This window comes from Coregonus clupeaformis, unplaced genomic scaffold (genome assembly GCF_020615455.1).
Source record: "Coregonus clupeaformis isolate EN_2021a unplaced genomic scaffold, ASM2061545v1 scaf1924, whole genome shotgun sequence".
Lineage (NCBI taxonomy): Eukaryota > Metazoa > Chordata > Actinopteri > Salmoniformes > Salmonidae > Coregonus > Coregonus clupeaformis.
The window spans coordinates 580-27545 of NW_025535378.1; the positions used below are offsets into that span (position 1 = coordinate 580).

A 26966-nucleotide genomic window follows, 5' to 3' on the forward strand; every position below is an offset into this window, starting at 1 on the left:
GTTTAAGGGGAAATTGCTCAGTTCTGCCTCCAGGACAAGACTCATGACAATAAACGCCAACCTTCTTTTAAATTACATTTTACATTTTAGTCATTTAGCAGACGCTCTTATCCAGAGCGACTTACAGTTAGTGAGTGAATACATTATTTTATTTTTTTGGAAATCGAACCCACAACCCTGGCGTTGCAAACGCCATGCTCTACCAACTGAGCTACATCCCTGCCGGCCACACGAGGTGCCACCAATGGATTCAAATGGAGTAGCCTAACAATCAGCCTATTTACATGGCCCTAGTTGCATTTGCAACTAAATAACTTTTCTGTGCGACATCAATAATAGTTGCACACATTAGGATGACAGTGAGCAATTGACAGTGATCAGTGAGCAAAATAACCATAGACAGGAAGTTGACAATAGCTTATAAATAGTATAAATAAAATGTATTTATATGGTGGCAGTCCTCAAAAATGGAATCGCATCGAATGGAATTAATCAGATGCAATGATTTACCGCCGTATGGCGGGGTGCTGCAAGTTTGTGTATATTAGAACATTCATCAAATATGAACCTGAGTGGTGTGCTACGAATCTAGCTAGATGTACTCAGGCTTTTCTGAAGTTATCTAAGTTAGCTTCACATTCCAGCTCAGGCTTCATCCATGTTACGAAGTTGGATATTGATTATATACCCATCGCTTTTTTTTTAGCTTGCTCGAGCCAGGCTTGTAACTGCACATTCATGTCGCATGTGGCTAGGGTTTTCAACCTAGCTTCATTTTCTTCTGAAAACCGGACGTGGGAACTCCGCTCAGGCGTTTCTCTTATGCCTGGTATGTTAGGTTAGTCGAAGGCAACCTCTTCATGTACAGTAGACAACGCTGAAACATTAATCCATAGGCGAGTCAGTGGCACATTTTTATTTTTGCCGAAATCAAAATGAAAGAAAAGTTATCTTGCAAATTCAGCAGGCTATGGTGTGAAATAGGCTATTAGAAGTGCCACCATTCTTATATTATGTATCATTAATGCTGTCTTTGGTGTGCTTTGGTGTGGTGTATCAATTCAAGAGCACCTTTTTTCTACACCTCTATAGATACTATTATTTTATTAAAGGGATACTTCGGGATTTTGGCAAAGAGCATGCTAGCATACTAACAGATACCCATAGACTTCCATTCATTGTGCTAAAGCTTCATACTGGACACAGAGACATAAAAATGGTATCCACGAGTTCATCTGCCTCTGGGGAAGTAGATAAAGGGCCTCATTGCCAAAATCCCGAAGTATCCCTTTAACATACAAAAGTTTTACTGTGCATCAAGTTGCAAATGCATCCTGTTATTACTAAATGTGTAAAGTAATAGGCATTTTAATGTTACTATTTTTAACACAAAAAACATGGAGGGGATGATGATGCACTCTTTGCAAGAGGGAGGGAATCTAATATGATTGTTCCTCAACTCACATCTCAAACACTTCATTCAGGATAAGTGTAGTTAGCCCTGAGATAGCCTGCCCCAGAGCGGGTTAGTTCTGAAGGATTCATTGCCATAGAAATGTACCTGGCTAAAAGGTGAGCTACTTTTGTGTCACCAGTTATCCCGAGTTGAACTCAGGGTTGACCAAAGTTACCTCACTAACTCCTCAAACCATATTCGTAGTATAGGGCTCTGTTCACCTTAATCTTCATATATGAAACATCTGATCCTGTATTACACACACACACATACACACAAACACACGCATGAAGAAATAATTGGATCAATCATTTATAGAAAAATAAATTAAAACCATACAGTAAGGAAATCCAAATAGAAGTATAACATTTTAATGTTTCCAATAAAATATAAAACCACAGCATACAAATAATGTATAAATAACTTTTTAGGATGTAGGTTAGACAGAGTCCAACATGTAGCTGTATCGCCCCCTGGCTGTGGAGTTGTATTAACACGGGTTAGGGGTGTAGGAGTTATGGTGAAGGGTTAGGGTGTAGGGGTTAGGGTGTACAGGCATTTTATTGGAAACATTAAAATGTTATACTTCTATTTGGATTTCTTCATGCGTGTGTATGTGTGTGTGTGTGTCTCTAGCATTTTGGGGGCCCTACGCAAGATTTGGTTGGGGGCCCCCCAGTAAGTTTTCTGCAGTTCTACACATTTTGCAATGGAGCGGAGAGAACATTTTGCAATTTTATAACACATTTCATGCAATTCTACTCATTTTGCCATGGGGCAGAGATACATTATTGCCGTTTTAAAGCTAATTTCCTGCAATGCTACAGATTTTGCAATGATTTACGCCCTTAACCCTAATTGCTGATGTAAGTCGCTCTGGACAAGAGCGTCTGCTAAATGACTAAAATGTAAATGTTAATGATATCTGAGTGAGAGTGACAAACAAAGTCAATGGGGGCCCATACTGTGTCTCAGTGTAATCAAGGTATGAAATTACTGTTATTTTCAAATACAACCTCTTTTTGGGCTTAGTTGTGGTCAATTTGCAGTGTACAAATTGTTATAATTATGTTCCTGCCCCCCGACCATCCGCTTGTTAGGGTGTACAGGGTCCAACATGTAGCTGTAGCGCCCCCTGGCTGTGGAGTTGTAGTAATAGCAGGAACTCTTTAGGCATGGTGTGCATGAAGTGACTTGGACCAACGTTGTCATAGTAATGATGGGGCAAAGTATTTTGGGATAGATCCAGACGGAAGGGCCAGAAGCCGTACAGATGAACCTGACAGAGAGAGATAAAGACTTAGAAACATACATGCACGCGCGCACACACACACACTTAATCTCTTAAGGTAGTCGATCGCATCCAATAATGACTTCTAATGACCTCTAATGCTTGTGGATTCGCTGATGACTGTATAATCCGATGCGGGATGCACACTGTTGTTGAGGCCAGTGCAGCCATGGACATATGTCTTCTCTGTCACTTTGCCAGGCATCGTTCAGTACTTTTCTCCTCAGCCAACTGCACTCCTTCATGACAGAGGCCGGTCTGCAGCAACAGTTCATGGAGGCAGGGTTTATCCCACACTTCTTTAGTGAAGTCTTCAATTGGTCCTTTAGACGCTTTTTCTGACCACCTGCTGAACGACGGCCCAGTTGTAGCTGTCTGTACAGCTGCTGTGAGGGTGGCTTGTAGAGCTTCTTGGGTATGTGCCACAAGAGCACAATCATCCACGTACTGAAGCTCAAGTACTCGTTCAGATTCAAGCTTTGTGGCAGATGCTACCAGAGTCCCAGTGCGGCTTCAGAAAGAACAGAAGCACGTGGACATGATCTTCAGTGCACGCCAACTGCAGGACAAGTGCAGTGAAACAATACCTATTCATGGGCTTTGTGGACCTCTCCAAAGCCTTCAACACAGTACAACGTGAACTCCTTTGGAAGGTCCTCCTGCAGCATGGCTGCCCCCGGGAAATGTGTGAACATCCTGTGTTAGTTCCATGAGGGGATGATGGCCAGGATAACAGTTGGTGGTCAGGAGTCTGAACCCTTTGGAGTAGACACTAGTGTGAGGCAAGGGTGTGTGCTTGCGCCGGTCCTATTCAATGGTTTCCTCCTTTGTGTCCCAACACTCCTGCACAAGGACATGGAAACTTCAGATTGGACGGGAACCTCTTCTGAGGCAACACACACACACACACCTGTTCACAAATCTCCAGAGCAGTGCTGGCCAGCATCATACCAGAAGAGAGCCGTGGGGCTCGTTGCCCGCGGCGACGCCAGAACCTGTCCAGCTCAAGCAGGTAGACTGGGTGAAAGAACTCCACTTCCTGTTGGGGGCGGGCCTTACGAAGGGCGTGGTACACCTCGGACAGAACAAAGACTGATTAATGACATTATTACGATCTACCCTCCTCGCCCAACCCTCCTCTCCTCCCCAGGATCAAAATGTTAGTTATCAATTTTGTCGTTCTTAAAAATGCTACCGAGCCCGGCCCATGCCCTAGTTATTGATGAAAAAAATAGGCCCGGCCCTTACCAGGTGCATAGCAATGGGTCCTGTTGGGCCGGTGCCGGGTAGCAGGGCCCTAACTAGTCTCATCTCAAAATAGCAGCTCACCTTGAAGCAGGAGGTGGTCCCAAAGCCAAAAGAGAAGGCGTGGAGAAGCAGATGGGCGTGGCCATAGACTGACACGCGTTCCACCAGGGGTCCAGGGTTCCGCTGGAGGTCAGGGTATCTGAGGACAAGCGAGGGGAGGTGTTAGGAGACAGGTGAGAGGCAGAGTTAGGAGACAGATGGGGAGGAGTTAGGAGGCAGGTGAGAGGCGGAGTTAGGAGACAGATGGGGAGGAGTTAGGAGGCAGGTGAGTGGACGAGATAGGAGAGAGATGATTATTAACGATATACAGTGCATTCGGAAAGTATTCAGACCCCTTTACGTTACAGCTTTATTATAAAATTGATTAAATTGTTTTTTTCCCCACATCAATCTACACACAATACTCCATAACTACAAAGTAAAAACAGTTTTTTTGCAAATTTATTAAAAATTAAAAACGGAAATATCACATTTACATACAGTACCAGTCATCAGTTTGGAAACACCTACTCATTCAAGTTTTTTTTAGTTTTTTTTACTATTTTCTACATTGTAGAATAACAGTGAAGAAATCAAAACTATGAAATAACACATATGGAATCATGTAGTAACCAAAAAAGTTTTAAACAAATCAAAATATATTTTAGATTCTTCAAAGTAGCCACCCTTTGCCTTCATGACAGCTTTGCACACTCTTGGCATTCTCTCAACCAGCTTCACCTGGAATGCTTTTCCAACAGTCTTGAAGGAGTTCCCACATATGCTTAGCACTTGTTGGCTGCTTATCCTTCACTCTGCGGTCCAACTCATCCCAAACCATCTCAATTGGGTTGAGGTCGGGTGATTGTGGAGGCCAGGTCATCTGATGCAGCACTCCATCACTCTCCTTCTTGGTCAAATAGCCCTTACACAGCCTGGAGGTGTGTTGGGTCATTGTCCTGTTGAAAAACAAATGATAGTCCCACTAAGCCCAAACCAGATGGGATGGTGTATCGCTGCAGAATGCTGTGGTAGCCAGGCTGGTTAAGTGTGCCTTGAACTCTAAATAAATCACAGACAGTGTCACCAGCAAAGCACCCCCACACTATAACACCACCTCCTCCACGCTTTACGGTGGGAAATAAACATGTGGAGATCATCCGTTCACACACACCGCGTCTCACAAAGACACAGCGGTTTGAACCAAAAATCTCCAATTTGGATTCCATACCAATGGACACATTTCCACCAGTCTAATGTCCATTGCTCGTGTTTCTTGGCCCAAGCAAGTCTCTTCTTCTTATTGGTGTCCTTTAGTAGTGGTTTCTTTGCAGCAATTCGACAATGAAGGCCTGATTCACACAGTCCCCTCTGAACAGTTGATGTTGAGATGTGTCTGTTACTTGTACTCTGTGAAGCATTTATTTGGGTTGCAATTTCTGAGGCTGGTAACTCTAATGAACTTATCCTCTGCAGCAGAGTTAACTCTGGGTCTTCCATTCCTGTGGCGGTCCTCATGAGAGCCAGTTTCATCATACTGCTGGATTGTTTTTGCAACTGCACTTGAAGAAACTTTCAAAGTTTTTGAAACTTTCCGTATTGATTGACCTTCATGTCTTAAAGTAATGATGGACTGTCGTTTCTCTGTGCTTATTTGAGCTGTTCTTGCCATGATAACAGGGCTATCTTCTGTATACCCCCCCCCCCCCCCCCCCCACCTTGTCACAACACAACTGATTGGCTCAAACGCATTAAGAAGGAAATCAATTCCACAAATTCACTTTTAAGAAGGCACACCTGTTAATTTAAATGCATTCCAGGTGACTACCGCATGAAGCTGGTTGAGAGAATGCCAAGAGTGTGCAAAGCTGTCATGAAGGCAAAGGGTGGCTATTTGAAGAATCTCAAATGTAAAATATATTTTGATTTGTTTAACACTTTTTTGGTTACTACATGATTCCATAGGTGTTATTTCATAGTTTTGATGTCTTCACTATTATTCTACAATGTAGAAAATAGTCAAAATAAAGAAAAACCCTTGAATGAGTAGGTGTTTTAAAACTTTTGACCAGTAGTTTATATTGTATGCAACAACAAAAAACTATCGGGAACTTACAGTATATTATTTTTATAGTAATAAAATTGCTCATAGAAAAATATTTTGTTTAAGTAATAAAGAAATCTCAAGGGGTCAAATTATTGTCACCCCTGTGAGGATCATCCCTTGTGAGGATTATCCCTTGTGAGGATAACAACACTGAGCCTTGGGGAGGGTGCTAATTAATTGACCACAAAATGTTGATTTTGTGGTGAATTACAGCTGCACTGCATAACTATGTGTGTACAGATGTTTTGTAGTGACCCCTCTGACAAGAATGCAGATTTTTTTCTAGATTTGATTTCTACAATTTCCCAGAACACCCCCCCTTCATGGGTAGTCGGCTGGGAGTGACGTAGTAACAACATCCTCTCTGAACAGTCTAGGCTGCTGCAAATCTTTAACTGATAGTGGATGCGATAACAGTTTACAGACAAGATTGAAAAGAAGATTAATCTATTCCATTTTCCAATGTCTTCAGAACAGGTAAAAAAAGATATACACTGTATATAAATCTTTGTTTTTACACTGAAATAAAACGTATTCATAATGTTTGCCAGAAAGGTAGCAATGTTAGGTACATTGTCTTGTAATAATGTTGTAGCTACTGCTAATTTCTCTGCCTGGTAAAATATTTGATCGATATCCAAGCTAGCTAACGTGGTAGCTACATTAACTATCACACTGGAAAAAAAGCAGTGTAAAACAAGTTTGGCAGTATTGAGCCCTGGGACAAGAAAAGGGTGGTGATCCCTAGGCTGTAGAGCTCAGATGTCTTCACTCCAGAAGGCAGCACAGTAAATAAACTTTCAGCACCATCAAAAGAAAGCCTATAACAACATGGTGAACTGTTCTATCATTTACAGTCCAGCAGTACTACCAGAGACATCTCCAAGTTCACAGACTGCTAAATACCTCCATCCAAAGACTCATGCACCTTACACCATACCACTGCTGCCATTTCACAACTGCACTATTCTATTTATTTATTACCAAGTATGTTTACATACTGGCTGTATTGGAGGGGGAGTGGTTTCTCCTCTCTTAGGGAATCAGCAATTAGTACCGGCAGGTGTGCTCTTCACCTCTGCTAGGCAATTAGCAATTAGTGATGGTATTTCAACCTCCCCTGTTTTCTCAGCGGCAGTCATGTCAGCAGCGGTCTCATAGCCAAATCTAAGATCGTCGCCGAAACAAAGACGGTTCTGCTGAGTTGATCTAAGGAGTTATGCAAGAAAGGCTCCACACCACTCTCACGTTTTTTTTTTGTAGGGGGTAGATCAGCTTTAATATTGCAGATAGATTGTAGCTTCCATCAATGTAATTGTCTGCATAATTTCCAATCCCCCATAAAATATTTTTGTTAATATATTTATATACACTACCGGTCAAAAGTTTTAGAACACCGACTCATTCAAGGGTTTTTCTTTATTTTTACTAACCCGTCGTCCAGGTTAGGGTAGGGTTTGGTTAGGGTAGGGTAGGGTTTGGCCGGGGGGCTTTACTTGGCTCATCGCTCTCTAGTGACTCCTTGTAGCGGGCCGGGCGCCTGCAGGCTGACCTCGATCGTCAGGTGAATGGTGTTTCCTCCGATACATTGATGCAGCTGGCTTCCGGATTAAGCAGGCGGGTGTTAAGAAGCGCGGTTTGGCGGGTAATGTTTTGGAGGACGCATGACTCGAACTTCACCTCCCGAGCCCGTTGGGGAGTTGCAGCGATGAGACAAGATCGAAATTGGGGAGAAAAAGGGGGTAAAATATTTTTTTTATATAGATATATGAGGACGAGCAATGTCGGAGACCGGAGTATAAATACACTACATGACCAAAAGTATGTGGACACCTTCTCGTCGAACATCTCATTACAAAATCATGGGCATTAATATGGAGTTGGTCCCCCCTTTGCTGCTATAACAGCCTCCACTCTTCTGGGAAGGCTTTCCACTAGATGTTGAAACATTGCTGCGGTTGACTTGCTTCCATTCAGCCACAAGAGCATTGGTGAGGTCGGGCACTGATGTTGGGCGATTAGGCCTGGCTCGAAGTCGGAGTTCCAATTCATCCCAAAGGTGTTCGATGGAGTTGAGGTCAGGGCTCTGTGTCCAGTCAAGTTCTTCCACACTGATCTCGACAAACCATTTCTGTATGGACCTCACTTTGTGCACGGAGGCATTGTCATGCTGAAACAGGAAAGGGCCTTCCCCAAACTGTTGCCACAAAGTTGGAAGCACAGAATCATCTAGAATGTCATTATATGCTGTAGCGTTAAGATTTCCCTTCACTGGAACTAAGGGGCCTAGCACAAAGCATAAAAAACTGCCCCAGACCATTATTCCTCCTCCACCAAACTTTACAGTTGGCACTATGCATTGGGGCAGGTAGCATTCTCCTGGCATCCGCCACACCCAGATTCGTCTGTCGTACTGCCAGATGGTGAAGCGTGTTTCATCACTCCAGAGAACACGTTTCCACTGCTCCAGAGTCCAGTGGCGGCAAGCTTTACATCACTCCAGCCGACGCTTGGCATTGCACATGGTGATCTTAGGCTTGTGTGCGGCTGCATGACGGTGCCATGTTGAAAGACACTGAGCTCTTCAGTAAGGCCATTCTACTGCCACTGTTTGTCTATGGAGATTGCATGGCGGTGTGCTCAATTTTATACACCTGTCAGCAACGGGTGTGGCTGAAATAGCAGAGTCCACTAATTTGAAGGGGTGTCCACATACTTTTGTATATATAGTGTGGTTGAGATTCTTCATTATCTTCTTAGCTTTCCTGTGACACCGGGTGCTGTAGATGTCCTGGAGGGCAGGCAGTGTGCCCCCGGTGATGCGTTGGGCAGACCTCACCACCCTCTGGAGAGCCCTACAGTTGTGGACGGTGCAGTTGCCGTACTAGGTGGTGATACAGCCTGACTGGATGCTCTCAATGGTGCATCTGTAAAAGTTTGTGAGGGTCTTAGGGGCCAAGCCGAATGAAGAAGGCGCTGGTGCGCCTTCTTCACCACACTGTCTGTGTGGTGGACCATTTCAGAATGTCAGTGATGTGTACGCTGAGGAACTTAAAGCTTTTCAACTTCTACTATTATTGCAAACAGGATGCATGTTTTGGAATATTTTTTTAATTCTGTACAAGATTCTTTCTTTTCACTCTGTAATTTAGGTTAGTATTGTGAAGTACCTACAATGTTGTTGCTCCATCCTCACTCTTCTCCTATCACAGCCATTAAACGCTGTAACTGTTTTAAAGTCACCATTGAACTCATGAGCGGTTTCCTTCCTCTCTGGCAAGTTAGGAAGGGGGCCTCCCGAGTGGCCCATCGGCACCTAGTGTGTAGGTGCCACTACAGCCTCGGGATCGATCCCAGGTTGTGTCACAGCCGGCCGTGACCGGCGCACAATTGGCCCAGCGTTGTCCGGGTTAGGGGAGGGTTTGGCTGGGGGGATTTCCTTGTCCTATCGTGCTCTAGTAAGTCCTTGTGGTGGTATGGGCACCTGCAAGCTGACTTCCGGCTCGCTTCCGTGTTAAGTGAGCAGTGTGTTTCGGAGAACGCATGACTCTCGACCTTCGCCTCTCCCGAGTCCGTTGGGGAGTTGCAGCAATGAGACAAGATTATAACTACCAATTGGGGAACAAAAGGGGGTAAAACAAACACAGAGTTAGGAAGGACGCCTGTATCTTTGTAGTGACTGGGTATATTGATACACCATCCAAAGTGTAATTAATGACTTCACCATGCTCAAAGGGAGCAATAGGTGCCAGTCTTTGCGAGGCATTGGAAAACGTCCCTGGTCTTTGTGGTTGAATCTGTGTTTGAAATTCACTGCTCGACTGAGGGACCTTACAGATAATTTTATGTGTGGGGTTTAGAGATGAGGTTGTCATAAAAAAAAATCACGTTAAACACTGTTATTGCACACAGAGTCCATGGAACTTATGTAACTTATTAAGCAAATTTTTACTCCTGAACTTATTTAGGCTTGCCATAACAAAGGGGTTGAATACTTATTGACTCAAGACATTTCAGCTTTCTTTTTTAAAATTAATTTGTAAACATTTCGAAAAACATAATTCCACTTTCACATTATGGGGTATAGTGTGTAGGCCAGTGACATAAAATCTCAATTTAATTTAAGTTCATGCTGTAACAACAAAATGTGGAAAAAGACTCCTTTAGCTGGAAGATAGAATAATACTTGGTGAGTATTTCCATGATCCACACTTCTTTGACAATATATATAATAAATTATCAACTATGCAAGCAATTCAATACTCTATTATTATGGTGGGAGATTATAATACCATTTTAAATAGCTCAATGGACCGTAAAGGAAATCACACTACAAACAATCACCCTCATGCTCTTAAGGAAATTGTGAATGTCATGGATACATTAGAACTAGTAGATATATGGAGGCTTAAATATCCTGATCTAGTGAGATATACATGGCGGAGACTCAATCAAGCTAGTCGTCTTGACTTCTTTCCTATGTCATTCTCGTTGGCACCAAAAGTTTAAAAAGTGTTGATAGGGTACAGAATGCGGTCGGACCATCATATAATCGGCATATACATTACTCTTACTGAATATCCACGTGGGCGAGGATATTGGAAAATTAATCAAAGCCTATTGGATGATAACTTGTTTTTAACTAGGACAGAGGAATTTATAACTGATTTCTTCCGACATAACATAGGTACAGCAAATCCCCCTTATTGTATGGGACACCTTTAAATGTGCCTTTAGAGGCCATGCAATTCAGTACTCATCTAGAAAACAAAAGCAATTTAGGTCAAAAGAGTCCACACTAACAAAGGAAATAGAAGGTCTAACAGAACAGATAGATAGCAATAAAAACTGTAACATAGAGGCTCCGAATACATTAGAGGAAAAACTAAAAGAAATGGATAAACTTATTCAAGAAAGATCAAGTGTAATATATTATAAAAATAAAGCAAACTGGATGGAATATGGGGAAAAATGCACCAAATAATTTTTTCATCTTCAACATAGGAATGCTGCCAAAAAGAATTTACTGAAACTGGTTACAAATGACGGAGTCACCCATGATTCACCAAATGATATTTTGAAGGAGGAAACAAAGTACTTTAAGCATATGTTTTCGTTTCAGTCGCCTCCATCTCCTCTAACTGAAGCAAATTGAAGAGATTATTTTTCTATTGATAATGTAAAACTAACAGCCATACAGAAAGACTCATGTGAAAGTGAAATTACAGAGAAGGAACTTCTGGATGCAATTAAAGACTTTAAGTCCGGGAAAACTCCAGGGTTGGATGGCATACCAGTCGAGGTATACCAAACCTTTTTTATGAGGATATACTCAGAGGACCGTTATTAGCATGTGTTAACCACTCCTATGTAAATGGTAGATTATCAGACACTCAAGAAGAGCAAAATAAATAACAATATAGGGATGAGGTAGTTGGGTGGGCTAATTTCAGATGGGCTGTGTACAGGTGCAGTGATCGGTAAGGTGCTCTGACAACTGATGCTTAAAGTTAGTGAGGGAGATAAGAGTCTCCAGCTTCAGAGATTTTTGCAATTCGTTCCAGTCATTGGCAGCAGAGAACTGGAAGGAATGGCGGCCAAAGGAGGTGTTGGTTTTGGGAATGACCAGTGAGATATACCTGCTGGAGCGCAGACTACGGGTGGGTGCTGCTATGGTGACCAATGAGCTAAGATAAGGCGGGGATTTGCCTAGCAGTGATTTATAGATGGCCTGGAGCCAGTGGGTTTGACGACGAACATGTAGTGAGGACCAGCCAACAAGAGCGTACAGGTCACAGTGGTGGGTAGTGTATGGGGCTTTGGAGACAAAACGGATGGCACTGTGATAGACTACATCCAATTTGCTGAGTAGAGTGTTGGAGGCTATTTTGTAAATGACATCGCCGAAGTCAAGGATCGGTAGGATAGTCAGTTTTACGAGGGCATGTTTGGCAGCATGAGTGAAGGAGGCTTTGTTGCGAAATAGGAAGCCGATTCTAGATTTAACTTTGGATTGGAGATTCTTTATGTGAGTCTGGAAGGAGAGTTTACAGTCTAACCAGACACCTAGGTATTTGTAGTTGTCCACATACTCTAGGTCAGACCCGTCGAGAGTGGTGATTCTAGTCGGGTGGGCGGGTGCCAGCAGCGTTCGATTGAAAAGCATGCATTTAGTTTTACTAGTGTTTAAGAGCAGTTGGAGGCTACTGAAGGAGTGTTGTATGGCATTGAAGCTCATTTGGAGGTTTGTTAACACAGTGTCCAATGAAGGGCCAGATGTATACAAAATGGTGTCGTCTGCGTAGAGGTGGATCTGAGAGTCACCAGCAGCAAGAGCGACATCATTGATATAAACTCTTTAGTATTATCCCAGTTTGTCTATTTGCTTATGGTCTTGCCTACAGTTTTTTTTTATTATATGAGAAAAAAATATTCAATTTTATTTGGAACGGCAAGCCAGACAAAATTAAACGGGCCTATTTATATAATGAATATGAATTCGGAGGACAGAAATTATTAAATATTAAAGCATTAGACCTATCACTAAAAGCTTCAGTCATACAAAAGTTATACTTAAATCCGAACTGGTTCTCTAGCAAATTAGTAAGATTGTCTCACCCAATGTTCAAGAATGGCCTTTTTCCCTTTATTCAGATTACAACCTCTCACTTTCCGTTATTTGAAAAATAAATAATCTCCCAAATATCACTATTTCTAAAACAAGCCATAGAAAGTTGGTTGCAATTTCAATTTAATCCTCCAGAAACGACAGAACAAATATTGCAACAAATTTTGTGGTTAAACTCAAATATACTAATTGATGAAAAACAATTTTTTTGGACAAAATGTTTAAAAAAGGTATAATCTTCGTAAATGATATTATCGGTAGGACTGGTGGAGTTATGTACCACATGCAGCTAACAAAAACATATGGAAATGTCTGCTCTACCCAAAATTACAACCAAATAATTGCAGCATTACCGCAAAAAATGGAAGAGGAAAGTGGAAGGGGGAAAAAGTAAGGAACTTGTCTGTTGGCCTTGCATTAAAGAACATAATTGGTTAAAGAAAATTGTGATAAATAAAAAAGTATACCAGTTTCAATTAAGGACCAAAGGATTGACAGCCGTCCCATATAGATTGCAAAATAGTTGGGAAGAGATTTTTGACGTACCGATTCCATGGCATAGTGTTTATGAACTGATACGCAAAACGACGCCGGATTCAAAACTTAGAATTGTTCTATTTAAATTATTATATAAAATTCTTGCTACCAATAGAATGTTATTTATATGGGGTATACAATCTTCCCAGCTCTGCAGATTTTGCTGCGAAGAGACAGAATCATTAGATCATTTGTTTTGGTACTGTCCATTTGTAGCTTGTTTTTGGACAAAGGTCCAGGAATGGCTAAAGGATTGCAATATTTACCTGGAGCTAACCCTGCAGTTAGCACTACTGGGTGATCTGAAAAGTCATAGTCAATCGATCAATAATATAATAATACTTAAGCAAAAATGTTTATTTTCAATTTACAATCTGTAGAAACAATGAGAATTGAAAGGTTCAGAACTTTTGTAAAACATCACAGTACAGTTGAAAAATATATGGCAAATAGAAATCCAATATGGATGGTGTTAAGAGATAGATGGGTGGTGTTGAATGGAGCTGAAGGATGGGACTAATAACAACAACTAATAACAGCAAGATAACTCATGTAGGGTATACTGTGTTCATAATAAGTATACAAGTTATAGGTTGAGAGCTTTTGTGAAAGAGCACAGTTAGAAAAATATGGCATATAGAAGCAAACCAGATGGACATTATGAAAATGAACGGAGGAAGTTCAGGAGTAAAAACAAACAAAATATAATTATTGTAAAATTTGACAGTGTCCATAAAATGTATATAATATGTATAAGCTGGAAGTAGAGGCCTAAGCATTGTTGTTCACAAGTTTACTCCAATTAGGGAAGGGGTGGTGGGGTTGGAAAGTAATGAAGGGAAATATCATTTAAAAAAGGATATGTATGTGTGTGTATATATATATATATATATTTATATATATATATATATATATGTGTGTGTGTGTGTATGTACAGTTGAAGTCATACAGTTGAAGTCGGAAGTTTACATACACCTTAGCCAAATAGATTTAAACTCAGTTTTTCACAATTCCTGACATTTAATCCTAGCAATTGCAGGCCTCCTTGCTCGCACACACTTTTTCAGTTCTGCCTACAAAAATCTTTAAGGATTGAGGTCAGGGCTTTGTGACGGCCACTCCAATACCTTGACTTTGTTGTCCTTAAGCCATTTTGCCACAACTATGGAAGTATGCTTGGGGTCATTGTCCATTTGGAAGACCCATTTGCGACCAAGCTTTAACTTCCTGACTGATGTCTTGAGATGTTGCTTCAATATATCCACAAAATTTTCCTTCCTCATGATGCCATCTATTTTGTGAAGTGCACCAGTCCCTCTTGCAGCAAAGCATCCCCACAGCATGATGCTGCCACCCCCGTGCTTCACGGTTGGGATGGTGTTCTTCGGCTTGCAAGCGACCCCCTTTTTCCTCCAAACATAACGATGGTCATTATGGCCAAACAGTTCTATTTTTGTTTCATCAGACCAGAGGACATTTCTCCAAAAAGTACGATGTGCAGTTGCAAACAGTAGTCTGGCTTTTTTATGGTGGTTTTGGAGCAGTGGCTTCTTCCTTGCTGAGCTGCCTTTCAGGTTATGTCGATATAGGACTCGTTTTACTGTGGATATAGATACTTTTGTACCTGTTTCCTCCAGCATCTTCACAAGGTCCTTTGCTGTTGTTCTGGGATTGATTTGCACTTTTCGCACAAAAGTACGTTCATCTCTAGGAGACAGAACGCGTCTCCTTACTGAGTGGTATGACGGCTGCGTGGTCCCATAGTGTTTATACTTGCATACTATTGTTTGTACAGATGAACGTGGTACCTTCAGGCGTTTGGAAATTGCTCCCACCAGACTTGTGGAGGTCTACAATTGTTTTTCTGAGGTCTTGGCTGATTTCTTTTGATTTTCCCATGATGTCAAGCAAAGAGGCACTGAGTTTGAAGGTAGGCCTTGAAATGCACCCACAGGTACACCTCCAATTGACTCAAATGATGTCAATTAGCCTATCAGAAGCTTCTAAAGCCATGACATCATTTTCTGGAATTTTACAAGCTGTTTAAAGACACAGTCAACTTAGTGTATGTAAACTTCAGACTCACTTTAATTGTGCTACAGTGAATTATAAGTGAAATAATCTGTCTGTAAACAATTGTTGAAAAAATTACTTGTGTCATGAACAAAGTAGATGTCCTAACCGACTTGCCAAAACTATAGTTTGTTAACAAGAAAATTGTGGAGTGGTTGAAAAACGAGTTTTAATGACTCCAACCTAAGTGTATGTAACCTTGCGTCCAAATAATCAGTGATGAAAACCCAAACACAGGAACTACTGCTGCTCGTTATCCTATGAATTCAATCCCGCCGTGACAGATTCTTCGTTTTTATGCACAGAATCTGTCCATGAGAGATTAGATGACAACTTTCTTCAAATGCTGCTAGTATAATTCTCCCGCTAGTGTAAATTGCTAGCTAGCCAACACGACCAGCTAACTGTACTGTAGTAGCTAAATACAATATACTTGTGCTAGCTAGCCAACGTTTAATTATTGCTGCGTTATGAAAGGAACTAGACACGGACACGAATTATCTGTTTAGTGTGTTAACACACTATTGGTAGTTTGTTGTAACCAAGTATTGGTGCTAAACTGTGTGTTATTGGATGCTAGCATGCTAGTTAGCTATGGTGTCATAGTTAGGCATCGTGGGCTGTTGTGGGTAGTTATTGTAGGTTAGCATTGTTTTCGGCGGTGCCGGGTGTAGCACGAAGCTAGCTAGCTAGCCGTTTTTCGAACAGAGTCAACACAGTAGCCATTGTGTGCTGTACTGTGGCAGCTAAATACAATTTATTTGTGCTAGCTAGCCAACGTTTAATTATTGCTGCGTTATGAAAGGAACTAGACACGGACACGAATTATCTGTTTAGTGTGTTAACACACTATTGGTGGTTTGTTGTGACCAAGTGTTGGTGCTAAACTGTGTGTTATTGGATGCTAGCATGCTAGTTAGCTATGGTGTCATAGTTAGCTAGCTGAATAAAGTGGGTTGAGTCTATTCCTTGAAACATTGAACCGCTGTGGTTCACAACAATTCTGATTTCTAAAGGTGGAAGTTGGGAGAGTTTTTGTTCGGGTGGTTCAGTGAAACAATTATAGTTTCTGAGGTGGAAGTTTTGGTGAGGGAGGCCCTGCTCTCTCCTCTCCCAGATGTTTAGCTCATTTCATTCCGATCTCCTCTGCATTATTGTAGCCATTTGCTACAGCCTGTCAACTATGCCTCTGCCTATCCCTGTTCTCTCCTCACTGCACGGCTACACAAACGCCTCACACCGCGTGGCTGCTGCCTCTCTAACCTGGTGGTCCCTGCACGCACCCCACACCTGGAGTTCCAGGTCTCAGGCAGCCTCTGGAACTGCCGTTCTGCTGCCAACAAAGCTGACTTCATCCCAGCCTATGCTAACCTCCAGTCCCTCGACTTCCTGGCGCTGACGGAAACATGGATTACCACTGAAAACACTGCTACTCCTACTGCTCTCTCCTCGTCTGACCATGTGTTCTCGCATACCCCGAGAGCATCTGGTCAGAGGGGTGGTGGCACAGGAATCCTCATCTCTCCCAAGTGGACATTCTCAATTTTTCCCCTAACCCATCTGTCTATCTCCTCATTTGAATTCCATGCTGTCACAGTCACTAGCCCATTTAAGCTTAATATCCTTGTCATCTATCGCCCTCCAGGTTCCCTTGGAGAGTTCATCAATGAGCTTGACGCCTTGATAAGTTCCTTTCCTGAGGATGGCTCACCCCTCACAGTTTTGGGGGATTTCAACCTCCCTACGTCCACATTTGACTCATTTCTCTCTGCCTCCTTCTTTCCACTCCTCTCCTCTTTTGACCTCACCCTCTCACCGTCCCCCCTACTCACAAGGCAGGCAATACGCTTGACCTCATCTTTACTAGATGCTGCTCTTCTACTAATCTCACTGCAACTCCCCTCCATGTCTCCGACCACTACTTTGTTTCCTTTTCTCTCTCGCTCTCCTCCAACACTACTCACTCTGCCCCTACACAGATGGTAATGCGCCGCCGCAACCTTCGCTCTCTCTCTCCCACTACTCTCTCCTCTTCCATCCTATCATCTCTTCCCTCTGCTCAATCCTTCTCCCTCCAATCTCCTGATTCTGCCTCCTCAACCCTCCTCTCCTCCCTTTCTGCATCCTTTGACTCTCTGTGTCCCCTATCCTCCCGGCCGGCTCGGTCCTCCCCTCCAGCTCCGTGGCTTGATGACTCATTGCGAGCTCACAGAACAGAGCTCCGGGCAGCGGAGCGGAAATGGAAGAAAACTAAACTCCCTGCCGACCTGGCATCTTTTCACTCCCTCCTCTCTACATTTTCTTCATCTGTTTCTGCTGCTAAGGCCACTTTCTACCACTCTAAATTCCAAGCATCTGCCTCTAACCCTAGGAAGCTCTTTGCCACATTTTCCTCCCTGCTGAATCGCCGCCCCCCTCCTCTCTCTCTGTGGATGACTTCGTCAACCACTTTGAAAAGAAGGTTGACGACATCCGATCCTCGTTTGTTAAGTCTAATGACACTGCTGGTCCTACTCACACTGCCCTACCCTATGCTTTGACTTCTTTCTCCCCTCTCTCTCCAGATAAAATCCTGCGACTTGTGACTGCAGGCCGCCCAACAACCTGCCCGCTTGACCCCATCCCCTCCTCTCTTCTCCAGACCATCTCCGGTGACCTTCTCCCCTACCTCACCTCGCTGATCAACTCATCCTTGACCGCTGGCCATGTCCCTTCCATCTTCAAGAGAGCGAGAGTTGCACCCCTTCTCAAAAAACCAACACTCGATCCCACTGATGTCAACAACTACAGACCAGTATCCCTTCTTTCTTTTCTTTCCAAAACTATTGAGCGTGCCGTCTTTAGCCAACTCTCTTGCTATCTCTCTCAGAATGACCTTCTTGATCCAAACCAGTCAGGTTTCAGGACTGGTCATTCAACTGAGACTGCTCTTCTCTGTGTCACGGAGGCTCTCCGCACTGCTAAAGCTAACTCTCTCTCCTCTGCTCTTGTCCTTCTAGACCTGTCTGCTGCCTTTGATACTGTGAACCATCAGATCCTCCTCTCCACCCTCTCCGAGCTGGGCATCTCCGGCGCGGCTCACTCCTGGATTGCGTCCTACCTGACCGGTCGCTCCTACCAAGTGGCGTGGCGAGAAGCTGTCTCCGCACCACGTGCTCTCACCACTGGTGTCCCCCAGGGCTCAGTTCTAGGCCCTCTCCTATTCTCCCTATACACCAAGTCACTTGGCTCTGTCATATCCTCACATGGCCTCTCCTATCATTGCTACGCTGACGATACACAACTAATCTTCTCCTTTCCCCCTTCTGATAACCAGGTGGCGAATCGCATCTCTGCATGTCTGGCAGACATATCAGTATGGATGACGGATCACCACCTCAAGCTGAACCCTGGCAAGACGGAGCTGCTCTTCCTCCCGGGGAAGGACTGCCCGTTCCATGATCTCGCCATCACGGTTGACAACTCCGTTGTGTCCTCCTCCCAGAGTGCGAAGAGCCTTGGCGTGACCCTGGACAACACCCTGTCGTTCTCCGCTAACATCAAGGCGGTGACCCGATCCTGCAGGTTCATGCTCTACAACATTCGGAGAGTACGACCCTGCCTTACACAGGAAGCGGCACAGGTCCTAATCCAGGCACTTGTCATCTCCCGTCTGGATTACTGCAACTCGCTGTTGGCTGGCCTCCCTGCCTGTGCCATTAAACCCCTACAACTCATCCAGAATGCCGCAGCCCGTCTGGTGTTCAACCTTCCCAAGTTCTCTCACGTCACCCCCCTCCTCCGCACACTCCACTGGCTTCCAGTTGAAGCTCGCATCCGTTACAAGACCATGGTGCTTGCCTATGGAGCAGTGAGGGGAACGGCACCTCCGTACCTTCAGGCTCTGATCAGTCCCTACACCCAAACGAGGGCATTGCGTTCATCCACCTCTGGCCTGCTGGCTCCCCTTCCTCTGCGGAAGCATAGTTCCCGCTCAGCCCAGTCAAAACTGTTCGCTGCTCTGGCACCCCAATGGTGGAACAAGCTCCCTCACGACGCCAGGACAGCTGGCGTCGTGAGGGACACTGGCTATAGGGTGAATGCACCAATTTGTAAGTCGCTCTGGATAAGAGCGTCTGCTAAATGACGTAAATGTGCCCTTGAGCAAGGCACTTAACCCTAATTGCTCCTGTAAGTCGCTCTGGATAAGAGCGTCTGCTAAATGACTAAAATGTAATGTAAATGTAATGTAAACTTCCGACTTCAACTGTATATATATATATATATATATACAGTGGGGAGAACAAGTATTTGATACACTGCCGATTTTGCAGGTTTTCCTACTTACAAAGCATGTAGAGGTCTGTAATTTTTATCATAGATACACTTCAACTGTGAGAGACGGAATCTAAAACAAAAATCCAGAAAATCACATTGGATGATTTTTAAGTAATTAATTTGCATTTTATTGCATGACATAAGTATTTGATACATCAGAAAAGCAGAACTTAATATTTGGTACAGAAACCTTTGTTTGCAATTACAGAGATCATACGTTTCCTGTAGGTCTTGACCAGGTTTGCACACACTGCAGTAGGGATTTTGGCCCACTCCTCCATACAGACCTTCTCCAGATCCTTCAGGTTTCGGGGCTGTCGCTGGGCAATACAGACTTTCAGCTCCCTCCAAAGATTTTCTATTGGGTTCAGGTCTGGAGACTGGCTAGGCCACTCCAGGACCTTGAGATGCCTCTTACGGAGCCACTCCTTAGTTGCCCTGGCTGTGTGTTTCGGGTCGTTGTCATGCTGGAAGACCCAGTCACGACCCATCTTCAATGCTCTTACTGAGGGAAGGAGGTTGTTGGCCAAGATCTCGCGATACATGGCCCCATCTATCCTCCCCCTCAATACGGTGCAGTTGTCCTGTCCCCTTTGCAGAAAAGCATCCCCAAAGAATGATGTTTCCACCTCCATGCTTCACGGTTGGGATGGTGTTCTTGGGGTTGTACTCATCCTTCTTCTTCCTCCAAACACGGCGAGTGGAGTTTAGACCAAAAAGCTCTATTTTTGTCTCATCAGACCACATGACCTTCTCCCATTCCTCCTCTGGATCATCCAGATGGTCATTACCAACTTCAGACGGGCCTGGACATGCGCTGGCTTGAGCAGGGGGACCTTGCGTGCGCTGCAGGATTTTAATCCATGACGGCGTAGTGTGTTACTAATGATTTCCTTTGAGACTGTGGTCCCAGCTCTCTTCAGGTCATTGACCAGGTCCTGCCGTGTAGTTCTGGGCTGATCCCTCAACTTCCTCATGATCATTGATGCCCCACGAGGTGAGATCTTGCATGGAGCCCCAGACCGAGGGTGATTGACCGTCATCTTGAACTTCTTCCATTTTCTAATAATTGTGCCAACAGTTGTTGCCTTCTCACCAAGCTGCTTGCCTATTGTCCTGTAGCCCATCCCAGCCTTGTGCAGGTCTACAATTTTATCCCTGATGTCCTTACACAGCTCTCTGGTCTTGGCCATTGTGGAGAGGTTGGATTCTGTTTGATTGAGTGTGTGGACTGGTGTCTTTTATACAGGTAACGAGTTCAAACAGGTGCAGTTAATACAGGTAATGAGTGGAGAACAGGAGGGCTTCTTAAAGAAAAACTAACAGGTCTGTGAGAGCCGGAATTCTTACTGGTTGGTAGGTGATCAAATACTTATGTCATGCAATAAAATGCAAATTAATTACTTAAAAATCATACAATGTGATTTTCTGGATTTTTGTTTTAGATTCCGTCTCTCACAGTTGAAGTGTACATATAATAAAAATTACAGACCTCTACATGCTTTGTAAGTAGGGAAACCTGCAAAATCGGCAGTGTATCAAATACTTGTTCTCCCCACTGTATACCCTTTGTTGGCAATGACACAGGTCAAACGTTTTCTGTAAGTCTTCACAAGGTTTTCACACACTGTTGCTGGTATTTTGGCCCATTCCTCCATGCAGATCTCCTCTAGAGCAGTGATGTTTTGGGGCTGTCGCTGGGCAACACGGACTTTCAACTCCCTCCAAAGATTTTCTATGGGGTTGAGATCTGGAGACTGGCTAAGCCACTCCAGGACCTTGAAATGCTTCTTACGAAGCCACTCCTTCGTTGCCCGGGCGGTGTGTTTGGGATCATTGTCATGCTGAAAGACCCAGCCACGTTTCATCTTCAATGCCCTTGCTGATGGAAGGAGGTTTTCACTCAAATTCTCACGATACATGGCCCCATTCATTCTTTCCTTTACACGGATCAGTCGTCCTGGTCCCTTTGCAGAAAAACAGCCCCAAAGCATGATGTTTCCACCCCCATGCTTCACAGTAGGTATGGTGTTCTTTGGATGCAACTCAGCATTCTTTGTCCTCCAAACACGACGAGTTGAGTTTTTACCAAAAAGTTATATTTTGGTTTCATCTGACCATATGACATTCTCCCAATCCTCTTCTGGATCATCCAAATGCACTCTAGCAAACTTCAGACGGGCCTGGACATGTACTGGCTTAAGCAGGGGGACACGTCTGGCACTGCAGGATTTGAGTCCCCGGCGGTGTGGTGTGTTACTGATGGTAGGCTTTGTTACTTTGGTCCCAGCTCTCTGCAGGTCATTCACTAGGTCCCCCCGTGTGGTTCTGGGATTTTTGCTCACCGTTCTTGTGATCATTTTGACCCCACGGGGTGAGATCTTGCGTCGAGCCCCAGATCGAGGGAGATTATCAGTGGTCTTGTATGTCTTCCATTTCCAAATAATTGCTCCCACAGTTGATTTCTTCAAACCAAGCTGCTTACCTATTGCAGATTCAGTCTTCCCAGCCTGGTGCAGGTCTACAATTTTGTTTCTGGTGTCCTTTGACAGCTCTTTGGTCTTGGCCATAGTGGAGTTTGCACAATTGGTGGCTGACTAAATACTTTTTTCCCCCACTGTATATATATATATATATATATATATACATATATATATATATATATATATATATATATATATATATATATATATATATATATATATATATATTTGCGGGAGAAAAAAAAACATATGGGGGATTGGAAGTGATGCAGACAATTACATTGATGGAAGTTACAATCTATCTGCAATATTAAAGCTGATCTATACCCTGGCCTCAGGACCAGTGGAAGCAAAATAGCCCCATAACATCAAAGATCCACCATCATATTTTACTGTAGGTATGAACTACTTTTCTGCATATGCTTCTATTTTTCAACACCAAGCTCTATTTTTATGTCATCTGACCATAGCACCGCCTGGAGTTTGATAAACGGCATTGGCTCTAGGATTGGAACAGGTGCTTCGGTCAGATGACATGAAAATAGAGCTCTTTAACTGTATCTGATCATGTGTATTGATAGAGTATATACTGTACCCTTTAATGATCTGGGAAGGGTTGGCTGTTATGAGGTCTGTCTTCACTCCCACGTCACGACTCTTGTTGATAGGAGCCAGGTTAAACCTAACAACAACAACAACAATAACAATCACACAACATTACAAACAACTAAGATCACACAACATTCACACAAGATTAGAAACAACAATCTAGACAACAACATTCACAGAATATTAAATCGACATTCACACAACATTACATCAACATTCACACAACTTTACATCAATATTCACGCAACATTCACATGACAACTGAATACCCCTACCTACATGTACATATTCCCTCAACTAACCTGTACCCTCGCACATTGACTCGGTACCGGTACCCCCTGTATATAGCCTCATTATTGTTATTTTACTGTGTTACTTTTTTTTCCATTTTTTATTATATATTTTTAGCAAATATTTTGTTACTTAATTAAATAAAATAAAACTCTGCATTGTTGGTTAAGGGCTTGTAAGTAAGCATTTCACGGTAAGGTCCTACACCTGTTGTATTCGGCGCATGTGACAAATTACATTTGATTTGATTTGATTTGAATAAGAGCGCCATATACAAACTAGTGATGGACTCAGAAAGAGGTGCCGGTTTCGATAGGATAAAACAACATTCTAACAACATATTTTTTACCTTTATTTAACTAGGCAAGTCAGTTAAGAACAAATTCTTATTTTCAATGACGGCCTACACCGGCCAAACCCGGACGAAGCTGGGCCAATTGTGCGCCGCCCTATGGAACTCCCAATCACGGGCGGTTGTGATACAGCCTGGAATCTAACCAGGGGGTCTGTAGTGACGCCTCAAGCACTGAGATGCGCCACTCGGGAGCACATACACAGAATGTCTACACAATGTTCAAACAACATTATAAACAACAACATTCATACATCACGTCAACGTTAAACCCTACACAACAGCACTACATTGCTATAGATTACTACCTATAACAAATTGATTGATTGATTGCTTGCTTGATTGATAGATGTTGTTGCTGATACCTGATGACATAATCAGCATTGTCAATTTCCGCTCCACAGCTGCTGTTCTGCAGGATTCCTCCACTTCCCACCACGGCACAACGACTCAATGAACCTTTACTCCAGGGCACGGTCTACAGACACACACACACGTTTTGTTATTCTATCCTCATGGGGACATAAAATTGATTTCTGTTAAAAATCCTATTTTCCCTGACCACTAACCCTAACCCTTACTATAACCATAACCCTATTCTTAACCCCTAACCCAAACCCTAAATCTAACTCATAATCACCAACCCCTTACCCTAACCCTAAGTCTAACCCTAAACCTAACCCCTAAGCTTAAAATAGCCTTTGTCCTGATGGGGACGTGGGAAATGTCCCCACGGGCGACAATTGTCCTGGTTTGACTATCCTTGTAGGGACTTTTGGGAATTTTAGCTCCCCACAAGGATAGAAGAACTAACCCACACAAACCTGAGGCAGCATCTCCCATAGTGCTTGGTCCACCTTTCTCTTCCTCCACCTCTCTCCATCATAAGCCAGAATCTGGTTCTGATTGGTGTTCTGTCTGGTCACCATCAGCCTGTCAGAAGCATTACAGCATGACCACAACTCTGTCCTGGGGGGGAAGGACAGGAAGTTTGTTGGAGACGATCGCAAGACTGAGCAAGGTGTGTGTGTGTGTGTGTGTGTGTGTGTGTATATCAGTGGAGGCTGGTGGGAGGAGCTATAGGAGGACGGGCTCATTGTAATGGCTGGAATGGAATATTTGGAATGGGTTCAAATGTGGTTTCCATGTATTTGATACAGTTCCATTCATTCCACTACAGCCATTACAATGAGCCCGTCCTCCTATAGCTCCTCCCACCAGCCTCCACTGGTGTGTATCTCACCTGTGTAGTTCTCTGTGTGTGAGGTTGAGTCTCCAAGGACAGTCCATCAGCTCTCTCACCTCCTGAGAGAACAGGGCAATGTCTACTCTGACACACACATACAGACACACACACACACACACACCAGCCAGGTCACTCCAGATCCAATGCAATATTCAACGTTCGTCCAGGTCCCCACGACGTCGGGAGATGCCTTCAATACTGGCCACTAGGGGCAACGGTGAGCATTATTACTATCAAGTAGTCTTGCGTCGTTGGCTCCAAGAATCGTGGGTTCATTCCCAGTGCTAGGCATTCGTTTGTATTTAATTTGTTATTTTTTTTACCCTATCCCAAACCTTAACCCTTACCTTAACTATTCAGAATTAATACCTAAACATAACCTTCGAGTTGTTTCTGTTTGAACCCTCTCCCAAACCTTAACCCTTACCTTAACTATTCGGAATTAATACCTAAACATAACCTTCGAATTGTTTCTGTTTTAACCCTCTCCCGAACCTTAACCCTTACCTTAACTATTTGGAATTAATACCTAAACATAACCTTCGAGTTGTTTCTGTTTTAACCCTCTCCCAAACCTTAACCCTTAAAACCCTTTCCTGCAGTTAAATGACCAAATCGCCCTCTACTGGCCTCATCGATGAAATGTTATTAATATTTTTCATAATTTCATAATTAATCAACATTATTTATTTTAAACAGCCGAAAATCCGGTGCTTCTATGTGAAATGGTTTTGTTATATTTCAGTCTTCTGTGATGTATATAAAGTGTAATATTGGGATGTAAACTCAAAATTGAATACATTTCAACTCTATATTTGGGCCCATACCATGTGTGTGAGGTGTATACTTTTGTTTCAAAGTAGATTTGTTTAAGACTACCAAGAAACACTCTGTGACCCTGATTTAGCCCACCCTAGTAAAAGGTTACTTAACCAATCAGAATTCATTCCTAAAATTAACCGTCAAATTATGACGTTTAGACAAATGTGGACAAACGTAGAATACTGAATTCAGACCATGTCAAACCGTGAAATCTTGTTGCACACACACACTCATAATGTAAATAAACATATAGATGGAGAACTTGTTGGATCAGGATGGATTGTCTGGTTGATCTGATCAGACTTTCAGACTTTCCAGTAAAGAATATCTTACATAGAATCTTTCTCTCTCGGACCCCAGGAAGATTAGCTTGCATCATGGTGTCAGCTAATGGGGATCCCAAAAAAAAATCTAATTCAAAACTCCACCTACTTTTTCATAGTAGTCATGGTCACCAGTTTCTCTCGCAGTCTCCTGCACTGCAACATCTTCTGGACAGAGTCCAGGAACCCATCTCTGCAACACACAAACACACGCATGCACACAAAAAACACACACATTTATCATTTAGCCTAATCAGAGAAGTGACCTATCATAGAAAGGCTTTATGACTAGATAAGGTTGTAAACTAGTCTATAAGGTTTAGTATGAAAAGACAATTATGCAGTACTCGGAAATCCGGCTCCGGTTAGAGATTGAGGTGGACAAGACTCCAATGAACATTCAACCATTTATTTTAACTGCAAAAACCAGAACAGCACAGATGGCAAAACACAGATGAGAACATAGAATGTATGGTTATGTTTTTTCATCAAGAACACATACTGGAAGAGTCCTCTGATGGTGGCCAAACCAAATAATGGTAGACAGCCCTCAGCCCTAAGCCCTCAGCCTTTGAATTACGTTTTACATCGTCACATCCGAGTGTACCTTAAATGTCCCTTGCCCAAGAGAGGGAGAGGGATGATCAGAGAGGCAACGTCCTTGGTGGAAATCTTGAAGTTGAGCTTAAAAACAACCAACCTAAAGCTATTAATGTACCTAGAAAGCTAACATAGCTAGCTAGCACTCCTGTCAGGTAGTTAGCTACCCATAGCTGGCAAGCTAGTTTTATAGTTTGGTCATTTATTCCAATACATTTCAGAATTCCCAAAAATATGTTTATGAAGCTAGCTAGCTCCTCACTACAAGACTAAGCCAATTTGCCAACGCTAAAATCAATGTCATCTACAGTAGCAGTCAAATGTTCGGACACACCTACTCATTCAAGGGTTTTTCTTTATTTTGAAAATGTTTTACATTGTAGAATGATAGTGAAGACATCAACACTATGAAATAACACATATGGAACCATGTAGTAACCCAAAAAGTGTTAAACAAATCAAAATATATTTTATATTTGAGATTCTTCAAATAGCCACTGTTTGCCTAGATGACAGCTTTGCACACACTTGGCATTCTCTCAAC

The 26966-nt window shown here is 43.0% G+C and overlaps 1 protein-coding gene across 1 annotated transcript in view; it reads right to left on the minus strand.

Annotated features, from left to right (window-relative positions):
- Positions 1-1984: 1984 nt before the first annotated feature.
- Positions 1985-26966, minus strand: part of LOC121585700 (alpha-2,8-sialyltransferase 8F-like) — a 30008-nt gene continuing 5026 nt past the window's right edge. The window contains exons 2-10 of the mRNA XM_045218947.1: positions 25932-26015; positions 24675-24761; positions 24256-24400; positions 23797-23909; positions 22775-22861; positions 4077-4194; positions 3658-3822; positions 2563-2735; positions 1985-2006 (exon numbers count right to left, since the gene is read on the minus strand). Of these exons, the coding sequence (XP_045074882.1) occupies positions 1985-2006; positions 2563-2735; positions 3658-3822; positions 4077-4194; positions 22775-22861; positions 23797-23909; positions 24256-24400; positions 24675-24761; positions 25932-26015 (994 nt within the window). The remainder of the gene's footprint in view (positions 2007-2562; positions 2736-3657; positions 3823-4076; positions 4195-22774; positions 22862-23796; positions 23910-24255; positions 24401-24674; positions 24762-25931; positions 26016-26966) is intronic.